At 36.4% G+C, this 26,692-nt stretch overlaps 1 protein-coding gene across 3 annotated transcripts in view; it reads right to left on the bottom strand.

Annotated features, from left to right (window-relative positions):
* Window positions 1–13,314: 13,314 nt before the first annotated feature.
* The window catches only part of spry2 (sprouty RTK signaling antagonist 2), a 212,426-nt gene continuing 199,048 nt past the window's right edge, over window positions 13,315–26,692 (bottom strand). For 2 of the 3 annotated variants that reach the window (XM_034678192.1, XM_034678193.1), the window contains exon 7: window positions 13,315–15,288. In XM_034678192.1, coding sequence (XP_034534083.1) covers window positions 14,206–15,240 — 1,035 coding nt within the window. In that variant the 5' untranslated portion in view covers window positions 15,241–15,288 and the 3' untranslated portion in view covers window positions 13,315–14,205. Of the gene's footprint in view, window positions 15,289–19,220; window positions 19,774–26,692 lie in introns of all 3 variants that reach the window. The other variant, XM_034678191.1, reaches the window with a different exon arrangement.

Here is a 26,692-nt window from a genome sequence, read left to right as displayed (position 1 = left end):
TGAAAATGTTAAATCAAGTAATGTAAGTGAAAATGTTATATATATATAGAGAGAGAGAGAGAGAGAGAGAGAGAGAGAGAGAGAGAGGGAGAGAGAGAGAGAGAGAGAGAGAGAGAGAGAGAGAGAGAGAGAGAGAGAGAGAGTGTCTTGCTTAAAGAGCTTCTCCAGACAGAGGAGTCTTTTTCTTGTGAAACACCTGCCCTCTCTCTCTCTTTCTCTATACCTCCCTCTCCCTCCAGTCTTGTCACTGGTTGTTTGGAATCTGGAAGAATCTCAGGTATGCCGACGATCTCTGCAGCCATTGACAAATTTCTGTCTTCAGGCAGGGGAAACAAACATACGTGCACGCTCTCACGCGCGCATGTGCATACACACACCTCAGCGCAGCCCGGCTGTCATCATCAGGTTGTCAGTGTGCTGCACCTGAGAATGGTAACAAGAGCAGCAGTGTCAGAGCTGCCTGACACACTCAAGAGATCCATTTCCTTCAGCAGGGAGGGCAAGAACAGAGAAGTCAGACTTTAAGCTAGGTGCACACGCTAACGTATCTTATGTAAATGATCAGCTTTTGCAGGAATAATTGTGAAGACACTAAAAAAAAAAAAACACTGTCCAATAAAAGAGAGATAGTCCCCGTGTGAAGCCTCTCCCCGCTTCCTTTGCAACATGTACACGCACGTACTCTGTGGTTCACACTTCAAAATGATGAGCCGCCCGGAGGTGTCAAAAGCTTAAGTATAAAGCCACAACACACTTCAAGGCAGTAATTGCTTCTAGCTCGCCTATAATCTGGATGCAACACTTAACTAACATTAGAAAATCTCAGCTTTAACTCTAAAGTTTGAGATTATATGCAGGATTAACACAGCGCAAGTGGAACTTTTTGTAGTTGTGAAATCTGTGTGACCTGCAGAGCCTTGTTTTTGTGTTCTAACTGTTTTATGAAACACTAACAAATCTAGCACAGATAACCATCAATTCAAAGATATTGCTTGGGGACATGTGGAAGTGAAACCCTGACCATTCAGAAAGCAATACCTATCAAATTCCCAAATGTTACCTGTTCTTTAAGTATCTGCAGGAGGTGGACTTCTCTGAGATCCCTGATTTGGCATTTTTTGAAAGTAATGTTGAGGGTAGGCAGGCTGACCAATAACTTAAAAAAATATATTATTCCTTTTTTTGTTTTGGTTATTTTATTTAATTAATTAATTAATTATTTTATTGTATTACTTCAATTTATTTATTTATTTATTCAATTTATTTGTTTATTTTATTTTTTTTATTTCTATTTATTTATTTACTTATTTTTCCATTTACTACTTTACTTTACTTCTTTAAGTATCTAGAGAAGATGGATCTATTTTGTCAATTTTTAAAGTGATGTTGATTTAAAAAAATATATTTTATTTTATTTATTTCTATTTATTTATTTATTCATTTGCTATTATTTATTCTGTAGTTATTAATTCATTTTTTTTTCTGTTTTTTTTCTTTTTCAATTCTGACTTTTGTTCTCAAAATTCTGAGATTTTGGTCAAAAACAAAAAAAACAAAAAAAAAAGGAATTTTGTTTTAGTCCATTTCTGTTTTGTATTTTACCACAAACAATTAAATAAGGAAAACGGCTGGTCATGTGAAGCAGGAGTTAAAATTTTCAAAATAAAAGCCTGTTGAACGGAATGTAGATGGATGGATGGATGGATGGATGGATGGATGGATGGATGGATGGATGAATGGATGGATAGTTTAGTCCATTTCTCATAAGTCATTTTACCATGAGGAATTAAATAAGGAGGGCGGATGGTCACGTGACACCTCCAAAATAAAAGCCTTTAGATTGATCCGACTTTATGGACCTTTTATTATTATCATTATTAATATTATTATTACCTCTTCCCCATCTTTTTTTATGTCCACCAACATATGAATCCCTGTAACTCCTCTGAATGTTTGAAAATGTTAAAAAAAGAAAAGGAGTGTCAGGGCTTTTGGGTGAAATCAAGGCGTCAGGTTGATCAGATCTTTGTTTTCCACAGGATGTCACAGGAGACAGATACAGTAATGTCACCCTGTCTTTTCACTGAACTCTATGATGGACTCGTCTGTCTCTCTGTTGTCGACGCACACTGACACAGTGATGAGTTTGCAGTCAGGAGGAGGGGCGTTACCCTTAACATGCTTTACATCTTCCTGCTTCTTCACAGTTGATCTCAAGAGTGTGGGTGTTGTTTTTTTTTCCAGCCACAGCACCAGTTGTGTGTGTGTGCGAGTTTGACTTGCAAATGTCCTCGCCGTCCTTCCTGATTTGAATGATACTATCTATCAATGACACTATTCAGGTGGAGGCTCGGTGGAATCAATGACTTGAATAGGGCGGCTGGAAAAAAGAGAAGCTGTTGTGCAAATTTGCCCTGTATTCAGAAAATAATAGACACATATGAAAATATATTTGCCTGATGCATGTGGGAGATCACTGACAGTCATCTCACAACCCCTCTTTGATTCTGACCTCTCACACCTAACTTTAGCTCCAGTGGATTCAACTGAAATCTTTAAAGCTGCACTAAGCGATTTTATTGAAACACTACAACAGGCAGACTCAGAAACATTCACCTACAATTCCACTACATGTTCATCATATGAAATTTACGAGATATGTTACACTGTGTTAGCTTGTTGTGTTAGCTTGTTGAACAAATAGGGGGTAAAAAATCAACCACTGTTGATGGTTCATTATTCTCTGTTTTAAAAAATGGGCAAATTATATAAGAATGAATAACACCGCCTGATTGGGGGTCTTCTCAACAGGCTACTGTAGCTGTATAAAACTGAATAACAGACTTCAGTACATAGAGAAAAAGTAATATTAAAAACTGAAGGAAAAAGAAACCTTTGTGTAAATAGCGCCATGTCTGAACCATTAAAAAAGAAAATGTATTTTAAGTATGGCTAGATACAGTAAAACACATTTTCATATAGCCATAAAACACGAATTGTGATGCTAGGCTAATTGATATTTTAAGCTAAGTTTGATTAGCATTAAAAGTATTTTTTGGGGATTAAAGATGTCAACTAAAAGGGTTAATAAAAGTACGACTAGATACAATAAAACATAATTTTTCATATAGCCATAAAACATGAACTGTGATGCTAGGCTAATTGAGATTTTAAGCTAAGTTTGATTAGCATAAATAATATTTTTGGGGATTAAAGATGTCAACAAAAGGGTTAATAAAAGTTAAACAAGATACAATAAAACAGACGTTTTCATATAGCTATAAAACATGAACTGTGATGCTAGGCTAATTGAATTTTTAAGCGATGTTTGATTAGCATAACATTTTTTTCTCGGGGGGATTACAGATGTAATCAAAAAGTGTTAATAAAAGTATGGCAAGATACAATAAACACACATTTTCATATAGCCATAAAACACGAATTGTGATGCTAGGCTAATTGAGATTTTAAGCTAAGTTTGATTAGCATAAAAAATATTTTTGGGGGATTAAAGATGTTAACAAAAAGGGTTAATAAATGTATTGCTAGATACAATAAAACATACATTTTCATTTAGCTTTAAATCATGAACTGTGATGCTAGGCTAATTGAGATTTTAAGCTATGTTTAATTAGCATAACATTTTTTCTCGGGGGGATTACAGATTGTAACAAAAAAGGTTAATAATAAGTTTCTAAAAGCTTAGACACTTCTTTTTTTGCTTTTAATTTAACAAAGTTGTTAGATTTTTTTTATTTCAGAAGGAAAAATGTTAAAAAAAAAATTTTGGGGCACCGTTGGTCTAGCGGTCTAAGCGCGCGCCCCCTATACAGAGGCTATAATCAGTGTTGCAGCAGTCGCAGGCTCGATTCCAGCCTTGACTTTTTACAGCATGTCCACCCCCACCCTCCACTCACCACATTTCCTGTCTCTCTTCAGCTAAACATTAAAGGTGAAAAAGCCCCCAAAACACATTTTAAAAAATATATATATAATACAAAATATGAAAATTAAAAATTAAAAATGTTTAAAATAATTTTGTATTTTAAATCTCACACCAAGAAAGACATTAACTGATGTTTTCTACCCTTCTAACTAGCTCTCTCTGCTCTTTACCTCCTGGAACCTCAGCTCTTTCTCCACTTGTTTAAGTCTGAGTGAACACACAACCCTCTCCACAAAACACACACACACTTACACACATAATTGCCATCATCACACGCATACACACAGCAAACGCGATGTGGTATAGTGAGCTGTCAGACCGCACTAATTCCTCTTTTTATGTGTGTCTGTCCTACTGTGGAGCACAGGGATCAGGATTGCCTTTCAGGATAACAACTGAAGCTCTAAGCTGTCAGTGTGTGTGTGCGTGTGTATCTGGGGGAACAACAATTGGCCGCTAAGCTGCAAAGAGCCTTGCAGCCACGGTGTCGCCAACAAATATCCACTGGCTGTCAGCAACGGACTGACTCTGTGTGTGTGTGTGTGTGTGTGTGAACGCGTGCAGATGAGCCAACTTCCTGTGGTGGATTGAAGTGCTGCTATTAGTCTCAGGCCTCCAGTCAGGTTTCATTATGGAGGCCAGGACTCGACTGTGCGGACAGAAACACACACGTGTGCAAGAATACACATGCATTGATTAACATTAACACACATGCATGCACACAGTGTCTCTAACATGGGCCGAAATTACCCAGAAGCCCTCTGTGCATCCTTCCCAGCTAACAGGGAATGTTCTCACCAACGTAAAGACAAGGTTCTGAGGGTAATATTCAAAGAACATCTTAAGGATGTAATCAATTTAAAATTTTTCCTTTTTTAACTATTAATCAAAGAACATTTTGTCTTTAACATTTAGATGATGTTTAGATAATATTCTTTAGGTAACAGTCAAGGTTTTGAGTGTAATATTCAAAGAACATCTTAAGGAGGTTTATTGGTTTTAAAAAATTTCCTTTTTTGTTAGCTATTAATGAAAGAAGAACATTTTGTCTTTAACATTCAGATGATGTTTTGATTATATTCTTTAGGTCACAGACAAAGTTTTGAGTTCAATATTCAAAGAGCATCTTAAGGATGTAATCAATTTAAAAATGTTCCTTTTTTAACTATTAATGAAAGAACATTTTGTCTTTAACATTTAGATGATGTTTTGATAATATTCTTGAGGTCACAGAGAAGGTTTTGAGTTCAATATTCAAAGAACATCTTAAGGATGTTTATCAATTTAAATAATGTTCCTTTTTTGTCAACTATTAATGAAAGAACATTTTGTCTTTTACATTTAGATGATGTTTAGATAATATTCTTTAGGTAACAGTCAAGGTTTTGAGTGTAATATTCAAAGAGCATCTTAAGGATGTTTATCAGTTTAAATAATGTTCCTTTTTTGTCAACTATTAATGAAAGAACATTTTGTCTTTTACATTTAGATGATGTTTAGATAATATTCTTTAGGTAACAGTCAAGGTTTTGAGTGTAATATTCAAAGATCATCTTAAGGATGTTTATTGGTTTTAAAAATGTTCCTTTTTTGTTAACTATTAATGAAAGAAGAACATTTTGTCTTTAACATTCAGATGATGTTTTGATTATATTCTTTAGGTCACAGACAAAGTTTTGAGTTCAATATTCAAAGAGCATCTTCAGGATGTTTATCAGTTTAAATAATGTTCCTTTTTTGTCAACTATTAATGAAAGAACATTTTGTCTTTTACATTTAGATGATGTTTTGATAATATTCTTGAGGTCACAGAGAAGGTTTTGAGTTCAATATTCAAAAAACATCTTAAGGATGTTTATCAATTTAAATAATGTTCCTTTTTTGTTAGCTATTAATGAAAGAAGAACATTTTGTCTTTAACATTTAGGTGATGTTTTGATTATATTCTTTAGGTCACAGACAAAGTTTTGAGTTTAATATTCAAAGAACATCTTAAGGAGGTTTATTGGTTTTAAAAATGTTCCTTTTTTGTTAACTATTAATGAAAGAAGAACATTTTGTCTTTAACATTCAGATGATGTTTTGATTATATTCTTTAGGTCACAGACAAAGTTTTGAGTTCAATATTCAAAGAGCATCTTAAGGATGCTTATCAATTTAAATAATGTTCCTTTTTTAACTTTTAATGAAAGAACATTTTGTCTTTTACATTTAGATGATGTTTTGATAATATTCTTGAGGTCAGAGAAGGATTTGAGTTCAATATTCAAAGAACATCTTAAGGATGTTTATCAATTTAAATAATGTTCCTTTTTTGTTAGCTATTAATGAAAGAAGAACATTTTGTCTTTAACATTCAGATGATGTTTTGATTATATTCTTTAAGTCACAGACAAAGTTTTGAGTTTAATATTCAAAGAACATCTTAAGGATGTTTATCAATTTAAATAATGTTCCTTTTTTGTTAGCTATTAATGAAAGAAGAACATTTTGTCTTTAACATTCAGATGATGTTTTGATTATATTCTTTAGGTCACAGACACAGTTTTGAGTTTAATATTCAAAGAACATCTTAAGGATGCTTATTGGTATAAAAATGTTACTTCTTTTGTTAGCTATTAATGAAAGAAAAACATTTTGTCTGTAACATTCATGTTTTCATGTTTTGATAATACCATAAGATGTTCCCATAATGTTCCTTAATAACAAAGAAGTAACATTCTCAAAGCAACACATAAAAATGTTTTCAGGATGTTTCTGATGCCTCAAATCACTAAATGTTTTATTTAAGAACATTCTGGTGATATTTAATCAGAACAAAGATTGAATGTTTTATCTTTAACATTTAAAGGATGTTTTGATAACATTCTTTGGGTCACAGATTATTGAATGTTTTCAATCTGAGAACAAATTGTGAACATAAAGAAAACTTCCCGCTGAGAATGTTTGAAGAACATTAGGGTGTAATATTGTCACTTAACATTTTATTCATGTTTTTAGAACAGAACAATGCTAGCTGAGTGGACTTCACTAAACTTTTACCACAGATTCACTCTCTGGTGTCTCCCTCCCTTTATTTGCTCTCTCAGCCTCCCTTGCTGCTGTAATCTCCCTCCTGAAGGCATAACAGTAGTTCAGATCAGAGATGGAACTATGTTGCATCAGATTGTAAATGCAGGCGTGCCCTGTAATTCATCCTATAGAGCTGCATACACTCTGAAATGTGTGTGTTGTGAATCTGTGAGGTGTCAGAACTTCAAAGAAGGAAAAAGTTGCAATGCACCTTTAATTAAGTGGAACTCTATTCAGAAAATGGCAGCAGTGTCACCCGCTCTTGGTTCTGAACATGTTGTCATGTTGATGTAACTCAGCAGTGAGAGTAAGTAGTAGAGGACAGACTCAGTGGAAAGTAAAACCACAGTCAGGTGATGGGGTTGAGCTCTACATGTGTCTGCCGCCCACATCGGAAAAACACGACTGAAAAGTTCCACTTCTGAGAAAACTTCTATCTTCACCGGTAGAATGTGTGGTTAGTTTTTCATGTTTATGTTTCTTAACACCCACAAACTGAAGCCTTTATTTACAGACTTGTTGATGTGTTAAACTGACTCGACAAGGCAGAACGATCTGTTGTTCTTGGGGTGTAAATGTACGAAAACCCCTGAATGCACCGTCTAGTATTGTTGCTAAGTGTAGGACGTTGGCTCTCACTTTCATGAGAGATACACATCAGTGCAAGAGTCCCGCCTACTTCAAGAAGATGGTTTACCACAAAGATAAGAACTTTCATACTGATGACCGTTCTCTTTAACAAAATCTGTTGATCAGTTTTTAAAGACGAATAAATGTTAGATATAGGCACATTTCTGGGTACAGCTTCTAAGATTAGGGACTCTTTTTTTTTTTTTTACTTTATAGCATGGAAAACAATTTCAACTTTCTAGATAAGTGTACTTTCAAATATGTTGCATCCCCCCCCATATTTTTAAATACAGTAAATGCAAAATGACGACAATAGAATAACCTGAACTCAAAACAACCAAAACAAAATAACATAATACAAATGAAAAAAGGAAAATTGAAATACATAAATGAATAAATTAAAAATTAAAAAAATGTATATATTTTTTTTTCTTTTTCATTTATTTATTTTATATATATACTTATATTTTATTTTGTATATATAAATCTTTTTTATTTTGTATTATATATATATTTTTCATTTATTTACTTTATATATATATATATCAAATTTTAAAAATGATATATATACATATATATATATACATGTTTATAAAATAAATAAATGAAAAAAATACATATATTTAATACAAAATAAAAAAGAATATTTATATATACAAAATAAAATACATATATATATATATATATAATAAATAAATGAAAACGGAAAAATATATATAAATTAAATAAATGAAAAAGAAAATATAAATATATATATATATATATATATATATATATATATATATAGATAACACAATTTATTCATATATATACATTAATATATCTAAAATAAAAGAATAAAAAGTATTTATATATATAGATGTTAATATATATATTTATATATATATAATAAATACATGGAAAATAAAAATAAAAAATATATATATATATAATAAAATATATATATATATATAATAAAATCTATCTACTCTGATTTCAGAGTAGATATATTATGTATTTTTTCCACATCTTCTCTAATGGTGCAAATAATTTTCTAATCATTTAATGTATGTTCTTTTGTTTCAAGTTCATATTAAAAATTGTTACTCATGTTAAAGAATGTTTTTTTGCTTTACATTCAAAAGGTTTTTTTAAATTACTACTTTTTAATTACACCAAGGACGCCTCCTTTGGTCTCATGTTTTGCCTCCTTGTTGTAAAGTTGCAGCGAACATGAAGTCACGTGTGTGCTGCTTTAATTGTTTATACATTGATGTTACTAAAAATATAAAACTGGAACAAAAGTTTTCATTGAGTGGCCATATTTCCCTCTCTACTCAGAGCTTCCTCTGCCCTCTCTCTCCCCTCTCTCTCTCTCTCACAGAGCTGTTTGATTGCTTAAGCCTGGCCATCAGACAGACAGACAATGCGTCCATGAAGAATAGCCTTGCTTCCTTCCTGTCTTCCTGTGCTGCGTTCTGCCTTGGTGAGCAGGGTGAATAGGCCGCTCTGCCCCACAGCCGCCATGAGCCGCAGGGGCCACGGCGGCTAAAATCAACAAAGAGAGCCGTTCTGGGGCCTTTTTTTTTTTTTTTTTTTCTCACATCCCCTCCTCCTTCCCCCTCCTCTTCCCTCAGTGCTGCCAAATCACTGGGACTGCAGAGAAAACAAATAACCTCTCCCTGTGTTTCTTGTTTTAATCATTTTATGCAACAAGTCTGACCTCTTTTGTTCTACAGTATGATGATGAAGTCTGTGTGTGTTTGGGTTTAGGTTATATATGTTCCTCAATATGGACTATATGTCATAAGAGAGGGGTTTATGTTGGGATAATGACTTTGGTGACACATTCAAAGACTTCCTTTAACAGGCAGAAACCTCGAGCAGAACCAGACTCATGTTAAACATCTGCCTTCTTAAAATGTTCCATTTTACTAAGACAGAAAAATCATTTTAACATTATTTTGGATTTAAAAAATGTTAAAATGTTCCATTTTACTAAGACAGAGAAAACAATTTTAACATTATTTTGAATTTAAAAATGTTAACATTTTCCAGTTTACTAAGACAGAAAAAAAAATTCACGTTATTTTGGATAATTTTTTAAAAAATGTTACAATTTACTAAGGTAGAATAAATCATTTTAACATCAATTTGGATTAAAAATGTTAAAATGTTTCATTTTTCTAAGGCAGAAATAAAGATTGTAACATTATTTTGGTTAAAAAAAATGTTAAATAGTTCCAGTTTACTAAAGCAGAAAAAAAAACATTTTAACATTACTTGGGATAAAAAAAATATTAAAATGTTCCTGTTTAATAAGACAGAAAAACACATTTAACATTGTTTTGGATTTAAAAAATGTTTCAGTTTACTTTGACTGAAAAAAACATTTGAATATTATTTTGGATAAAAAAATGTTAAATGTACCAATTTACTTTGACAAAAAAAATACATGTTAATAACATTGTGGATAAAAAATGTTAAAATGTTCAAGTTTGTTGAAGTAGAAAAACATTTTAACATTGTTTTGGATAAAAAAAAATTTTAAATGTTCCAGCTTGCTAACACTAAAAGCCCCCAACACATTTTAACATTATATTGGATAAATTTTCTTTTAAATGTTCCTGTTTACTAAGCCAGAAAAAAAAACATTTACACATTATTTTGGACAAAGACATGTTCCAGTTTACTAAGGCAGAAAAAAACAACATTTTAACATTACTTTGGCATGCTTCTCTTTTGAGTTGTGTATCTTTGTAAAGTGAGCCCCTTGACCTGTGAGAATCCAGGAAGGCCTTCAGGGTGCAACTTTTTTGGGACTTAGGTCTACACCTTAGACTTGAGCAAAATGCAGAATGGAGGCCTGAGTTTGGCCTTTTTGCACTTCCACATCCCACCTTTGCAGTTGAAGTGCATATCCCAACAGACAGGACTATTTTAAATTCAACACATCCAACTGATTGGCCTTCCCACCCCCAAAAAGGGCTACCATCTCCCTATGGGAATACCAAGTAGGAGCAGGTAGCTGAGAGGAGCGTTGGGGAGCCAAAATGACCCCCCGACTATTGAAAACAGGATGAATGCATGCCGGGCTGAATACTGGGGGTAAACTGTTAGGTCTTTGTCATTCAAAGTGATGCTTTTAACCCTTCGCGCTCCCTCTTCCTTAACAACCCGCCCCCTCCTCCTCCTCCACCCTTACGCTCTTCATTCACAGCTGAGACAATGGAGCGAGAGAGGAGTGGAAAAATAAGGACTGAACACGAGATCAACTTTCCCTTCTGTCTCTAATGGGATTCTTGCCTGTTATGTTTCCCTCTTTCTGTAAAATAGGTGAAAGTTGATAATTATGTAAAGCAACCCCCCCCCCCCTCCCCCTAGTCCATGTCAGTCAAAAGGCTGGGGGGTTGAATAACAAACAAGCGAGTGCAGGTTGGGCCTCGGTGCGTCAATCACGACTCTTGAATGCATACCGTGCCGCAAACACGTCCGTATGCTGTCAACAAGTGTCAGAGGCTTATGTTTCAGGCTTATGTTTCGCCTGCAGGGACATTCAAAACCAAGGAATTCCTGAACCAGGCTTTGATTTAAAAAAAAAAAAAAAAAAAAGAAAAGAAAGAAGAGGGCCTAGTATCTGCAGGATCCCAAGGAATGTGTATGAAATGAAGTTGAAGCCAAGCCAGAGTGTAATAGCAGGCTTACAGAGGTGCATATTTACAGAAGAGAAGGAAAGAGGTGAGTTTGTCTTCAGAGGAAGAAAAGGAGGATAGGATCCCAGGTGAAGAAACTGCAGTCAGGTGCTTCTCTAAGGTATACATAAATAGATGTCCCTTTTAATTCTATGTAAACATCGTGGAGCCATTGTGCTGAACCCACACAAACGGCTGCACAGGTTTGATGATAGGTTTGAGATGTGCGTGCAGAGGTTCAATTAAACTCAGAGAGTGGTGCTCAAGTCTGCTTAAGGTACCAGGAACTTCTTTCATACTTTCACATGATTTAAAGGAACATGAAGAGAATGGAATCCTTTCAATAAAAAAGCCTTTAAAGCTGTGTGAAATGTTAAATTTCATAAAAACCAGTTTTAAGGATGAGGGGTTGACTGATATTGTTTTTTCAGATACCAATATTTAGGTGTTCATGAGGACAATAACTAGTGTTGTAGTACTGGAGATCGGACTTGGTCTTGAGACCACTTAATTAAGTTCTTGGTCTCGTCTCGGGATTGAAAGAATTTTCATCAATTTTAAATCAAGACCAGTCAAGACCACCACTGATGCTCTCTGTGTCTTGGTCTTGTCTTGGTCTAGTTCTGGTCTTGACCACAACACTACAGATAACTGATATTTGTGTGAATTTACAGTCATAACTTTGAATTTTGAATATTACAAACTTAAACATTTTTTGAATGGCTTCAACAAAGGCTCAGTGAAACATGCAAGGTCCCAAATTTTTAAGCCGCAACCCCCAAAAATAACGGGGCCAGAGACTTGAGACAGGGGTTTCCTCAGGGGGACAAGTGGCAATAAAATAAAGAAGGAAATTGAGGATGTTTTCCATTGGCATGGTGTTATCTCAAATTTAACATTTTTAATTATTTTTTATTTTTATTTATTTTTAATATTACCAATTATTTTTATTTTTATTACAATTGATCAAATATATCTCCAGGCGACGCCCCCAATAATGTCTCATGGCCCACCAGAGGGTCCCAACCTCCACTTTGAGAACTATTAATGTTGCACAGTCCTGTGATGGCTAACCAATCAGAGAGTGTTGTGGGCGGGACATTTGTGTAAGTGATGACAGACCCAGAGGAAAAGCCACACATGGTGAGAATTTTGTCCTTTAAAAAATGCCTTGAAAGCTTGTGTGAAATGTTAAATTTAATAAAACAATGGCAATAAAATAAAGAAGGAAATTGAGGATGTTTTTTTATTTGCATGATGTAATCTAAAATTTAAAATTATTTCGTTTTTGTTTTTTTAATATTAGCAATTATCATTATTTTTTACTCCAATTGATCAAATAGGCAATTTTGGGTCAATCCACATTTTTATTATTTTTTGGGAGGTATCTCGCAACACCCTCATTAATGTCTCGTGACAAAAAAAAAAAAACATAAAAAAGGATAAAATGTTCCAGTTTACTAAAGCAGAAAAAAAACATTTTAACATAATTTTGCATTAAAAAAAATGTTAAAATGTTCCAATTTTGTAAAGCAGAAAAAAAACATTTTAACATTATTTTGGATAAAAAAAATGTTAAAATGTTCCAGTTTACTAGGGCAGAAAAAAACATTTCAATATTATTTTGGATAAAAAAAAAAGTTAAAATGTTCCATTTTACTAAGGCAGAAAAAAACATTTGTACATTATTTTGGATAAAAAAAATGTTAAAATGTTCCAGTTTACTAAGGCAGAATTTTTTTTGATAAACCATGTCTCGTGACCCACCAGAGGGTCTCTACCTCCACTTTGGGAACCACTGATATCAAGACGTGATCAGTTACCCAGTTACATTAATGTCACACAGTCCTGTGATGTCTAACCAATCAGATTGTGTTGTGGGCGGGACATTTGTGCAAGTGATGACAGACCCAGAGAAAAAGCCAAAAGTCAAATATTAGCCCAGACAATCGATAATTAAAAAGCATATGTGCATAAAAACAACAGGAAAAACAGTCAAACTTCAAGGTTGTTTAATTTCAAACGTTAATATATTTGTCTTCTAATTCATAGTGAACTATTCATCCAGCTTCGACACTCATACAGGTCACCTCCACAACAGAAAGAGCCCCGTTAGCGGTGACACATTAACAATGCTTTCTCAAAATAAATATTTTTCATTATAAAATAATAAACCTTCAAATAAATATATAGACTTTTTTTTTTAACTTTACACTAAGTAATGTTGGAATTAGAAAATAAATTTCTCATACAGGGTCGCTGTACAATTTACAAGTAGAAGGGATAAGACTTATTTGTGAACCACATAGAATGATTGACATACATTTCAGTGAATGTACCAAGACGTTGACAGATTCATAGAAATGTAGATTCATCAAGGCGAAACTTTTCACAGTTGAAGAATTATTATGTATGTACAAAAATAAAACATCTGTTTAGCTCAATTCTACTGTACACACCCTTTTGAATGGACTACTTTACATACAGTTAGTAACAGGAGTCTGTTCTTAGCATATAAGTTGTATTAAATGTTAAAAAAAAGGCTATCTGTTTGGACTCTCAGAGCAACAACACAAGTTTAACATTTGTTTCAGGACAACAGTAGTTGAATATGTCTTCACACCTCTGGACATGGGGAGCGCTTATTTTGGTTTACCTTTCAAGTGAATGCTAGGGGTGAGTGAATGCACCTCCAGTGCCTTTACCGGGAATGGGTTTTCGTCAAGCAGCCTCTAAAGTTGAAGCTCAAGGCGTATTGGAGCGGATTCTACAGTATCTGAACAAGAACTCAGCGGCGTTAGCTTGCTAATCACACTTTAAAACTAGTAGCCATCGTCACTCAACGTGGAGTCTCTCCAACCGTCGCACACAAGACGCTTATCCCATCTACGTCGGCTTGCCAGAATCCTCACAGTGGATGGGTTTTGGGTTTTTGCATCGACAGCCCGGCCTCAACGCGCGGTCGTAGCAGCTCTGGCACGCGGCGAGGCATCCTTTCGCCGGGAGGTAGCACAGGAGACAGGGGAAGAGCAGGGAGAGGAGCGACACGGTAGTCCAGCGTACGCAGCAGTGCTGCTGCGAGCACGAGAAGGGCTTGTCGGCGCACGTGTCCTCGTCGTCGCTGGAGCAGTGGTAGAAGAGCCCCTTGACGCAGCACACGCACGTCCCGTATTCCACCACGCTCTGCATGGAGCACATGCAGCGGCGGCCGCACATCCAGCAGGAAGGGAGCACCCGGGGGCGCCGGCACTCTGCGCAACAGCACCGCCCGCAGTCCTCGCACTTGTTGGAGTGCACACCTTGGAGTTTGGAGCTTCTGCTGCCCGGTACGGCCGTCACAGCCCTGGACTCGCTGGTCAAAGGTTTCAGCTCCTCTGAAATGATCTCTGTGCTGGTCGGCTGTGTTCTGATTATCTGGCTGCTGCCCGCCATGCTGCTGAGGAGCCTCTGGCCTGACGAGATGCTCCCCTCACTGGTCCTCTGCGAGTCTTCCAAACTGGATGACCGTAGCATGCCCTCCCTGGAAGAAGGAGTATGCATGTCTCCAAATAGAGTCATAGAATGCTGGTTGAGGAGATTATTCTGCCTCTCTTCCTGGGTCTCCTGATGCCCGCTGGTCCTTGAACCGGTTGACTCAGTCGAGTCGCTCTTCTGTTGCCGAAGCTGTGAGGCTGGAGACCTTTGCGCAACCGTGGGCCCTTCTGTGTACTCATTACTACTCCCGGTGATCCTGATCTCATCCAGAGACAACACCGCTGAAGCATGCGTCGGTTGCCCAGAATCAGGTGGACTATCTTGGGTTGGCGGTGGCAGCGGTCTCCTTTCGCCAAGCTGCCGGTCCAGCGAGCGGGTCAGTGGCGGTGACCACCCGTGGTGGCGTCCTCCTCCCCCTTCGCTGTCGCTCTGACTTCTGGGATCCATCTCGGGACTGAAGGGCTGCTCTGGCTGGCATGGGACACATCTGAAGTCCTGTAAGAGAAGACAGGCGGTTTATGCGTTTCTTTGACGGGCCATGCAAATGACGCCATGCAAATCATAACTGATATCCGTACATGCACCACTATGGAAATGAGGCACAGCTGACAAACACATAACAGTGGTGGAGAGGGAGATGGATGGCCTGACTACATAGATGATGAAATGTTTGAAGGTAGTGTGAGGCCCTCACTTAAGAATCCAGATATCGCTGTTAAATGGGAAGACTAACTGCCCTCTAAAATGATCAAGACAACAGCTTTGAACGACTATGCTAGTCAAATGGAGAGTTAGCTAACTTCTACTAGCAAAGCTAAAACAGATCAATGAGTTCCCTGACAGCAAGTCCATTTGAAAAGTATGCTTAAGATGCCATTTGAACTGCATCCCCTGGCCTTGGAACTTCACTACATCTCTCTTCCAGTCTGCAACAACTGCCTGAAGTTAGAGTGTGATTGGTTGGAATTTCTGCAAAAAAATCTTGGATACATGTACATCACACTGGATAACTATAAATCTATGTGACCACTAATACTGACTTGAGGTCGACCAATTATTGGGACAATATTCTACATTTGTTTCTGTTTTCACTCACCACTCTGTCTCACCTAATGTCCCGCCCACAAAATCACCTGATTGGCTAGTCACCATAAGAGTGCTGTAACTGTACCTGGTTAATTGTTAACTACTGTATATGATGTTGGAAGTTCCAGTTTGGATTTGCAGAAGGCATTTTAAAAAATCTGGAATTTAAATTTTCTTTAATATGTGTACATATACATGTGACTTTGTGCATAATTATGAATTTGTGTATATTGGTATGTGTATGGTATATGTTTCTCTCATTAGACTGTTTTTTTTTTGCTGTAGATAATCCATCAAATCAATAATTTTTGTCTGAATTTTTTTTGTCTGTTTTTTGTTGTTTTTTTGTAGTTTGTTTGTTCTGCTCTGTCTTTATTTTATTTTTAATTTTTTATTGTATTTTCATTATTTGTGTATCTTTATTTGAATGTTTGTAAAAAAGAACAAATTTAAAATCATAAAAAAATAAAAGAATCTGGAGTTGGAGTTCGTGATATTCCAAATTTAACATTTGACAGAATGTTAAATGTTAACATATCATTAACTACTTATAACTGGCATCAGTATTGGCCCTGAAAAAACAACATCTGTCTGCCCCTAAAACTGACCAAAGATATTGTTGGGCTCCACCTAAAATGTTAAATAATGATTGGAAATAATAATCTGATGGGTTTTTTTTAACAATCCAACTAACTGTGATGTTATCTCCTTATGTAGCTTATAGTTATTTTATTTTCATTTTATTTTACTTAATTTTTTTGTTCAATCTTGATCTAATTAGGGAGCCTTTTTAACATTTGGCAAGGGACTACGGATGTAAACTAGCCTTTTGGCTAATTCTGGCACATTTACAAAAGCATGGTCCTTTTAAATGAAAAAATAAATAAACTTAAGTTTGGCTTTCACAAGTCAAAAACATTTGTGGTGACTGATGTTAATTTTTTTTTAATTTAAGGTAGGGGGATGTTGGGGGCACTTTAAGAAGAGCACCTTGGGTCAAATAGATAATCTACGTGCACGAAAGAATCAGTTTAAAAAGAAGGAAGAACGTAAGTGATTTTTTGGTAAACAATTTGAAAGGTTTTCGCATCAAAGCCTTGAACGAACACTACCCCAGTTCCCCCTTACCATGGCGCTTATTTATCTTTTTGGGGACTAACACGAGGTGACAATGCAATATGCTAACATATTCAAATTCACAGCCTTGTTTTCACCAACAGATCACACGCACAAAAGAAATTGACAGTAGTGCCCTTAATCTCCTTCCTCGAGGTAATTAGCTTTCAAATGCCTCCACTGGGGTTGTGAGGTTCTCCCCTTTCAATGACAATACAGCAAGGGCTTTGTTTGTTGCATGAAAACCGTCCCGGAGAAACCTTCCCCTTTCTAACACATTTTATATTGTGACACCCTTGAAAAGCAGATGAGTGACAAGATAAAAAAGTTTGGAGCATGAAAGAGTCCGTGTTAAGTGTGAGTGATGTGTTCAAGGGGTGGGGGGGGTTTTGAAGCTCCAAATGAAGGGCTCGCAGGCGAATTAAAAGCTGATAGTGGGGACGTAAGGCCCCTCATTACTTCCAGGGCCTCGGCGTGCAGGCCATGTCGGCCACACTGGGTGGGAGGTGTGGATGAAGTGTGGGGGCTGATGGATGACTTCATGCACAAATCACAGGATAGTTATGGAGAGATTTCAACTAAATATAGAATATATGTTGTGTTATATGATGTCTACCCAACTTTTATGGCAGTATTTTCTAGTATGGAGATTGACTTGAATGTAGGCGGAAACAGGAAATGAATATACTGAGTTAAGGGGTGTGCCTTATTTACATATGAGCAAACAGATGAGCAAAATGCAAATATTTGTACAAATGCACCAAAAGTCAAACACCATCAGTGCTGGATGGCCTGATTGGAGACCATACAAACGTATTTTGGGACAAAACTAGGAACATATTGGAAACTGTCTGGGTCTAGATCTGTTCTTTGAACTCTCCTGCTTCCCATTGGGAGTATTAACAGGAGATGAGGAGTGCAGTGGTCATGCAGCTCTGCAGGGGGTTCTACTTCTAGTTGCATAGGAGATCATAACAGTCTCCTGGTTAAGGCCACAGCCCCCCACAGAGTAAAATGAAGGACATTTTTTATATGGAGAGTATAACTGCCAGGTTACAGTTAAAAACAGATCTGTAGATAGTTTCTTTTTGGTTTACTTTCTGATGGACTGATTTATGATAATTTGCATTTTTTAAATTTATTTTTCTTAAAGTTAACTATATGTATTTCTATACCTATTCTAATTAATATTAACAAAATTATTTTGATTTATTAATTTAACTTTTGATATATGCTTCATATTTTTATTTATTCTTGAAATTATTTTTTATATATGTATTCACTCATTTTTAATTTTGCATTATTCTATTCAATTATTAATTATTTTGTCTTAAAATTTTGCTGTATGTATTTTCATTATTATTCTAATTACTATTTACAAATTATTTTAATTTATTAATTTAACTTTTTATTTACCATTCATATTTTTACTTTATTAATATTATTATTTTGTATGTATGTATTCACTCACTTAATTTCGCATTACCTTTTATTCATTTATGTCTTTAATTATTATTATTTAAAGTTTACTGTATGTATTTCTATTACTATTCTAATTAATATTTACATTATTTTGATTCATTAATTTAACTTTTGATATATGATTCATATTTTTAAAATTATTTCATATGTATGTAATCACTCACTTTTAATTTTCCTATGACCTTATATTCATTCATTTATTTATTTATGCATTTTTCTTTAAAGTTTACTGTATTTATTTATATCACTGTTCTTATTACAATTAAAATTATTTTGATTCATTCATTTTTTTTATTTTTATTATTCTTAATTTTATTGTATTACTATAATATTTTGTGTGTATTTTTTCAACCATTATTAATTGTGCATTATCTTTTATTCACTTACATTTATTCTTCGTTAAAGTTTACTGTATGTATTTATATTATTATTCTTATTACCATTTACAAAATTATTTTGAATAATATTCATATTTTTATTTTATTGATTTATTTTTTTTTCTTTTTGCCTCTGAGTCTAACGGCTGCTTTGTAGTTCAGTGACATGTTTGCTGATTCTAATATAAACAATAATAAAAAGTTAAACACCGTCGTCACCCAAACATTGCAGTCTATGTGAAAGGACAGTTAGGCTGTTGAACAGAGACGTGTGTGCGTAAAGTTGCAGCATGGAACCATATAAAGTGCTTTAACAGAGAAATACATCCTAACAACAGTTAGTGTTCCACAGAGGGGGATACATACCGTGTTTTCGACGCTTTGGCCCCTGCTTAGGTGAAATAAATCCGATTGGAGAGAGAGTTTAGTCCCTTCATCAGTCACTCAGTCAGGCAAGTCGTCGATAAAATCCATTGAGAAAGTTTCCAACCGGAGCTCATTCTCCTGAAAGCAGCGCTAAGACGTAAATCCCATGTTTTACGCACGAACACGCGGCGAAAACTTCAGTCACCTCCGGAGCGTAAAACTTCACTTGACTCCACAGCGTTCAAAAAAAGAAGAGAGGAGACGCAGAAAGGGAGAGAAACTGACACCCAGGAGTACTTTCAATTCGGTGTGTTCCTCCAGCAAAGCTCGGGGGGCTCGCGAGTACTTCTTCTAATGTGTGAGGTTTTTTTTTTTTTTCTCTTTCCGGAGGGGAGGTCGGGGTTTGGGCTGTAAATGGCGTCAAGCTGAAGGGGGAACAGAGCGCTTGTTGTTGCAGCGGATATCTCGCATCCGGTGTTCAGCCATTGGCTGCTAGAGAGCAGCCATTCACACCAGGCTGATCAATGCAGAGCCAAACGCTGCTGGTGGACTGCTGTGGACACAACGAGGGCTCGAAGTGAGCCTGCAGGAGTACTGATCTTTGTTTAAGAAGGCTTATTATTTACACATCATTATAATTCATGACTAACACAGCAGGGTATGAAGGTATGACATGGTACAGACACACACCAGGTTTATGAGAAATTAACATTTTTGGATTTGAATACATTTAGTGATAATAAGTTACCTCTTTGTAAAGTAAAGTTAGAGGCAGCTTTGCACTTCATTCAAGTATTCAACTTAGTCTCATTTTAGCCTAAATGCAATATTCTTATCAGACAGCTGTAGTTTCATTTGAGTCACATACAAAATTTGGAGTTAGTTGTGTTGGGGTTACAACTTTCTTTATAACACCTTTCAAAAATGTGACTAATCTAGAGTCCATTAACAAAGATATGAGACAGCTACACATTAAAGTCACGCTTAAATACAATTCATTAGACAATAATAATTCTCTGTGAAATTTTAAATCCACCACTGATAAAATTAACATTTTTGTTAGAGATAGCTTCGTACTTTCTTTCAAGTATTCAACTTCAGCTTCTATTTAACCACAGTTCAGTTGAAATACAATCACATTGAACGTACCAAATTTGGGGTTAGTTGTGATGGGGTTACCACTTTTCTTATAACACCTTTCAAAGATGTGGCTACTTTAGGGTCCATAAAAAAGATATGAGACAGCTACACATTAAAGTCATGCTTAAATACAATTTAATGGTTTATACTTCAACCATTAAAACTGTAGGAACATTTATCTGGTAATAATTTTCAGTGAAATGTTAAATTCACCTCTGATGAAATTATTTTTATTTTATTTTAATACATTTAGTGATAATAAAGTAAAGTTAGAGGTATCTGTGTACTTTATTGAAGTATTCAAATTCAACTTCTAGTGAATCACATTTCAGTTTAAATACAGTTGAGTCACATTGGAAGTACCAAATTTGGGGTTAGTTGTGATGGGGTTACCACTTTTCTTATAACACCTTTCAAAGATGTGACTACTTTAGGGTCCATAAATAAAGATATGAGACAGCTCCACATTAAAGTTATGCTTAAATATACAATTTTAATGCTACATAGTTTATACTCCAACTATTAAAACTGTAGGCACATTTATCTGGTAATAATATTCAGTGAAATGTAAAATTCACCACTGATGAAATGAACATTTTTTGATTTTAATACATTTAGTTATAGAAAAGTAAAGTTAGAGGTAGCTGTGTACTTCATTGAAGTATTCAAATTCAACTTCTATTGAATCACATTTCAGTTTAAATACAGTACTCTTACATTTGAGTCCAATGGAGGTACCAAATTTGGGGTTAGTTGTGCTGGGGTTACCACTTTTTCTAAAACACCTCTCAAAAATGTGACTACTTTAGGGTCCATAAATAAAGATATGAGACAGCTACACATTCAAGTTATGCTTAAATATACAATTTTGATGCTACATAGTTTATACTTCAACCATTGAAACTGTAGGAACATTTATCTGGTAATAATTTTCAGTGAAATGTTAAATTCACCACTGATGAAATTAACATTTTTTTATTTTAATACATTTAGTTCAAATAAAGTAAAGTTAGAGGTAGCTTTGTACTTCATTGAAGTATTCAAATTCAACTTCTATTGAACCACATTTCAGTTGAAATACAGTACTCCAACATTTGAGTCACATTGGAAGTACCAAATTTGGGGTTAGTTGTGTTGGGGTTACCACTTCTTTTATAACACCTTTCAAAGAAAGATGTGAGCCATCTACACATTAAAGTCATGCATAAATACAATGTATTGATATACATAGTTTGTACTTCAACTATTAAAACTGTTGGCACATTTTTAACATTATTTGATTGAATACATTTAGTTAAAATAAAGTAAAGTTAGAGGTAGCTTTGCACTTCATTCAAGTATTCAACTTCAGTCACATTGAACGTACACAATTTGGGGTTAGTTGTGTTGGGGTTACCACTTTTTTTAAAACACCTCTCAAAGATGTGACTACTTTAGGGTCCATAAATCATCATTGTAGACTCAGACTAACTGCTGCTATACATCTTAAGTCTGCAGTCATTATCTGCTACAACGGACTAGTAAGCCATCATTGTTGAGTCTCTTTGCAATCAGCTGTTGTGAATTATGGTAAAGCAGCACCCCCATGTGGACTTTCTTTGATACTACAGGCTGCAACCTCAATCTTTTTAAATGTCCCTGCCAACCCCAACATTTATTTTAAAGGGTTTGAGAGAGATTAGTTGGACTCATATGGGCAGGTTGAGACTTGGTATTGCAGTCCTGTATTTATACATAAATGTATATGTGTGTGAAAGGCAGATTTTGGATGTAATGTTAAGTTGAATTAGGTTATATCAGGGCAGGCCATACCATATGTTGGAGAAGTGAATCAGTAGGTTTAATAAGGCAGAACAAGACACTGTGCACTTTTGAACGTACCGAATTTGGGGTTAGTTGTGTTGGGGTGACCACTTTTTTTATAACACCTTCTACATTAAAAAAGATATGAGACAGCGACACTTTGAAGTCCTGCTAGAGTGATAGATTTTTCTGTAATTTTTTTTTGTGAGACTTGGTATTGCAGCCCAATATTGGTACATAAACGTATGTGTGTGAAAGGCAGATTTTGGACATAATGTTAAGTTTTGAGTGTTTGAAATATTCAAATTAGGTTATACGAGGGCAGCCCGTACCGTATGGTGAATATGTGAATCAGGAGGTTTAATTAGGCAGAACAAGACACTGTGTACTTTTGAAAAGTCAAGTCTCACACTCACACTCACACACACACACACACACACACACACACAGTGTTTTACCTAGCCAAAACCCTTTTCCACTAAGTATTCAAAAGACCAATTATCCTGTGTTTAGCTACTCTGGGACACGGACAAAAAGAACAGACCTTCAACAAACACAAGAGAGCTTAGACACGACTCTCTAACTTCTCCAAAGTTCCAGACAGAATTGTCACTGTCGAGTTTTGAACACCACATGGTTGTTTTTTACTACTTTCCATCACAGTTTCAAGTTAGCTAGTTTCTCCTTTAATCTCTATCTGTTGTTCCTGTTTGGGAACTTGGACGATGGTTGTTAGTGCAATTGCTAGCAGTGCCGATATGGCTGTGACTATTATGTTTACACTCTGCCCATTTTATTGTTGTTATTGAGCTTTCAGCACTTTTTTGGGCAACAAACAGGAAGCTAACCGTAAGATATCTAACTGCAGCTAAAGACCGATGAACTAGTGGATACCCCAACAGAGCCAAAACAAGAGGGACTATTTGGTGTCCAGAAACCAGAGTTGTAGTCAAATTAACAAACCTTGAGTCTGAGTCAAGTCTCAAGTCCTCAATGCTCAAGTCTGCATCAGGTACCCCATACCTGAGTCCAAGTCTGAGTCTTACTGTGATGAGATCGATCTGTATTCGTATCGCCCAAAATCACAACAAACGTTATCTCAAGACGCTTTCACAAACAGAACAGGTCTAGACCACTCTATGTTAAATTATGAAGAGAGACCCAACACCAAGACAGGATAAGACTCAGTCTGACCCCACCTTAATCCACCATGAGCATTGCACCTCACAGTATTTAGCTAGTTACAGAAGAGAGGACAAACTTCCTTTAACAGGCAGAAACCTCGAGCAGGACCAGACTCATGTTAGACAGCCATCTGCTGAGACCGTGTTGGGTCTGGGAAAGAGGGATAGAGGAGATCGTGATGAGACGAGTAGTAGAAGCTGTTGCCGCTGGAACATCCACAGCAGGAGGAACCTACGAGACAAGGGAGCTCAGGGACTCCAGAAAGGTCTATGGTTAGTAACTTTAATGGGACAGGGAGAGTTGAAGGAAGTGATGAGGGGGTGAGATAGGATCCCAGTGTGTCAGTGCGCCAGTTCCCCCGGCAGTCTAAGTTTATGGAAGCATAACTAAGATCTGGTCCAAGCCTAAGCCAGACTAGAACAAGGTTTTATTAGGGCAGCCATTTCCAGAAAAAGGGCAAGGACATAGTGTTCCTTTTTGTTTCTGACTTGCTTCCTCCCTGATTTCTGTGTCTTCCTCTCCACACTTTGTTTTTTTTACATCTGTAGCCTCCTGATGCAATGGCAGCACACTTGGAAAGAATCCTCGGCAGACGCACTTCTCCTGATGAGCGAGGGCAGCCATGAGTGACGGGATGAAAACCCAGGCGGATGACTCATTTTCCTCTTATTTCACACTCGCCCTAACACTCGGCTGATTATGTAAACACCTTGGGTTTGCTTTTTCACCGGGGAAACGCACACTTTAAGTGGACAGACACCCCTCATTTCCCTTCCTGCATGAACTTTCAATCAGAAGTGCGTTCCCTTGAGGGATGTGGTGCAATCAAGACACTGAAGGCTCCTTATTGGCTCCAAATACCTCACGACCACTGAATTAAGACACATTTAGAGTTTGTGTTCTTTAGTTAAAAGCAGGAAAAGTGTGATTATAATACTGCAGCGTAGAGATAAAGCATGAGCAGCACGGTGTGGCCTCTACTTTAAGACTGTTTGGTCATCTTGGCCCCAGAGAATGCGTTCATCCACCTTGACATAAAAGAGCACTTCATTGAATTTAGCTCACATCCCAAAGTTGGCGACCTAGCCTTGGACAGGGAGTTATCTCTACGGCTGCTGAATCAAGCATGACAATTCTCTATTTGCAGTGGAACCAGCAGGGTTTGATGATGGTTGAGTGACAGCAATTTCCAAAGTTTTTCGTCCCGCGCTGTAAGAAATGGCCTCTCTTTTCTTCCCCCAAGAATACCTTGACAGTGAATCTCACTCCCATGGAGCGCCGACAGAAGGCCCTGGACATAAAAAAGGAGAAAATTGAAATGGAACCTAAAACCACTGCTGCTGCTGCGGGGGATGAACTGTGTGTAGATTGCCAAGCAGACACAGCAAAACTATTTGAAATGGCTTTGTGAAAGGACAGAGTCTCAGAGTCTCAGAGTACATTGGCTGTCCTCGAGTGCTGGCACACATGCTGAGAAGGAGCATGCTGTATAGCGATGATATGATCCTGGAGCCTGATGAGTGGGCATTTACAGCTGACGGCTTCAAAAGTGCGCCTCTGCAGTCGTTCAGACGTGAGTCTAATGCAGAGGCAGCTGAAAGTAGTTCAAAATGTACTCTGTGCATCTTAATGAAATCATATCATCACTCCACTGACACTCTGCTAATGCAATGTTGTGCTTGTCAAGCTCCGCGGTCCACAATGAGAACAGTTGACAGAGTACACGTCATTATTTTGGGACTTAGCCTGAAAAGTCATCCTTGTTTATCTTCTTTATTGTGGCATAGAACGATAGACAGCATGACAGCACCCCTAGAGTGAAGTCAAAACATCTGGAAGCCCCCCTGGTGACTGGTTACAGTACATAAAGCAGCCTCTCCTGTGATAACAGATGGGACATGATGCGTAGAATCAATTCAACCTACACCCATCTGTTCATATCTGTATCATCTATAAAGAATCTTTGGGGGCGTGGCCTTAGACTAGAAAGTGACGAAAGTTGCGCACCCATGAAGTGGACAGCCGGGTTCGATTCCAGCCTGTGGCCCCTTTCCTTTTTTCATGACATTCCCCCACTCTCTCCGGTTTCCTTCCCTAACCACTCTCCTCTCCTCTATCAATAAAGGTCCCAAAACATTTTTTGGGACTTGGTCTAATCTCATCAACAGAGCAGGTCTAGACCACTCTATGTCAAATTATGAACAGAGACCACATTGTTAAGCTAGCCAGCTAGTTAGCTAATGTAAGGATAATGTATGGTTAGCAGGTATTTATGGGAAATAGAATCCCAACAGGATGAGACAAGTCCAATACGAAAAAACGATTTAGCATGCTAACCTGAAACTAGTCACACTATTAAATTAGCTAGCTAGTTAGCTAATGTAGTGATAATGTATGGTTAGCAGGTATGTATGGGAAATAGAATCCCGACAGGATGATTCAAGTCCAATACGAAAATGCGATTTTGCATGCTTACCAAAACTAGCCACATTATTAAGCTAGCTAGCTAGTTAGCTAATGTAGGGATAATGTATGGTAAGCAGGTAGTTATGGGAAATAGAATCCCGACAGGATGAGACAAGTCCAAGACAAAAATTCGATTTAGCATGCCAACCAAATCTAGCCACACTGTTAAGCGAGCTAGCTAGTTAGCTAATGTAAGGATAATGTATGGTTAGCAGGTATTTATGGGAAATAGAATTCCGACATATGAGACAAGACCAATAAGAAAATATAATTAAGCATGCTAACTGAAAGTAGCCAAATTGTTAAGCTAGCTAGCTTGTTAACTAATGTAAGGATAATGTATGGTTAGCAGGTATTTATGGGAAATAGAAACCCGACATATGAGACAAGAGCAATACGAAAATGCAATTTAGAATGCTAACCAAAAACTAGCCACATTGTTAAGCTAGCTAGCTAGTTAGCATAACTGTCATGGCTTATTTGAAAACACTGTTGCTGATGGACAAAATAAACTGACTCGTAAAACTAGAAGGACTTTAAGTGTGTACTTAAATAACTACTTATATGTAATTCTAACAACTGATGCTAAAGCTAAAAGTCTTGGCAAAAACTTAGCATGCTAACATGTGGGGGGCTAAATGAAAGATCGGAAACTAAGTAAGGGATAATGTATTGTTTGCAGGTATTTCTGGGAAATAGAATACCGACAGGATGAGACGAGACCAATACGAAAATGCGAATTAGCATGCTAACTGAGACTAGCCACATTATTAAGTTTGCTAGCTAGTTAGCTTATGTAGTGATAATGTATGGTTAGCAGGTATTTATGGGAAATAGAATCCCGACAGGATGATTCAAGTCCAATACGAAAATGCGGT

Source organism: Notolabrus celidotus, chromosome 24 (assembly GCF_009762535.1).
Source record: "Notolabrus celidotus isolate fNotCel1 chromosome 24, fNotCel1.pri, whole genome shotgun sequence".
Lineage (NCBI taxonomy): Eukaryota > Metazoa > Chordata > Actinopteri > Labriformes > Labridae > Notolabrus > Notolabrus celidotus.
This window is presented reverse-complemented; position numbering and strand designations above follow the sequence as displayed.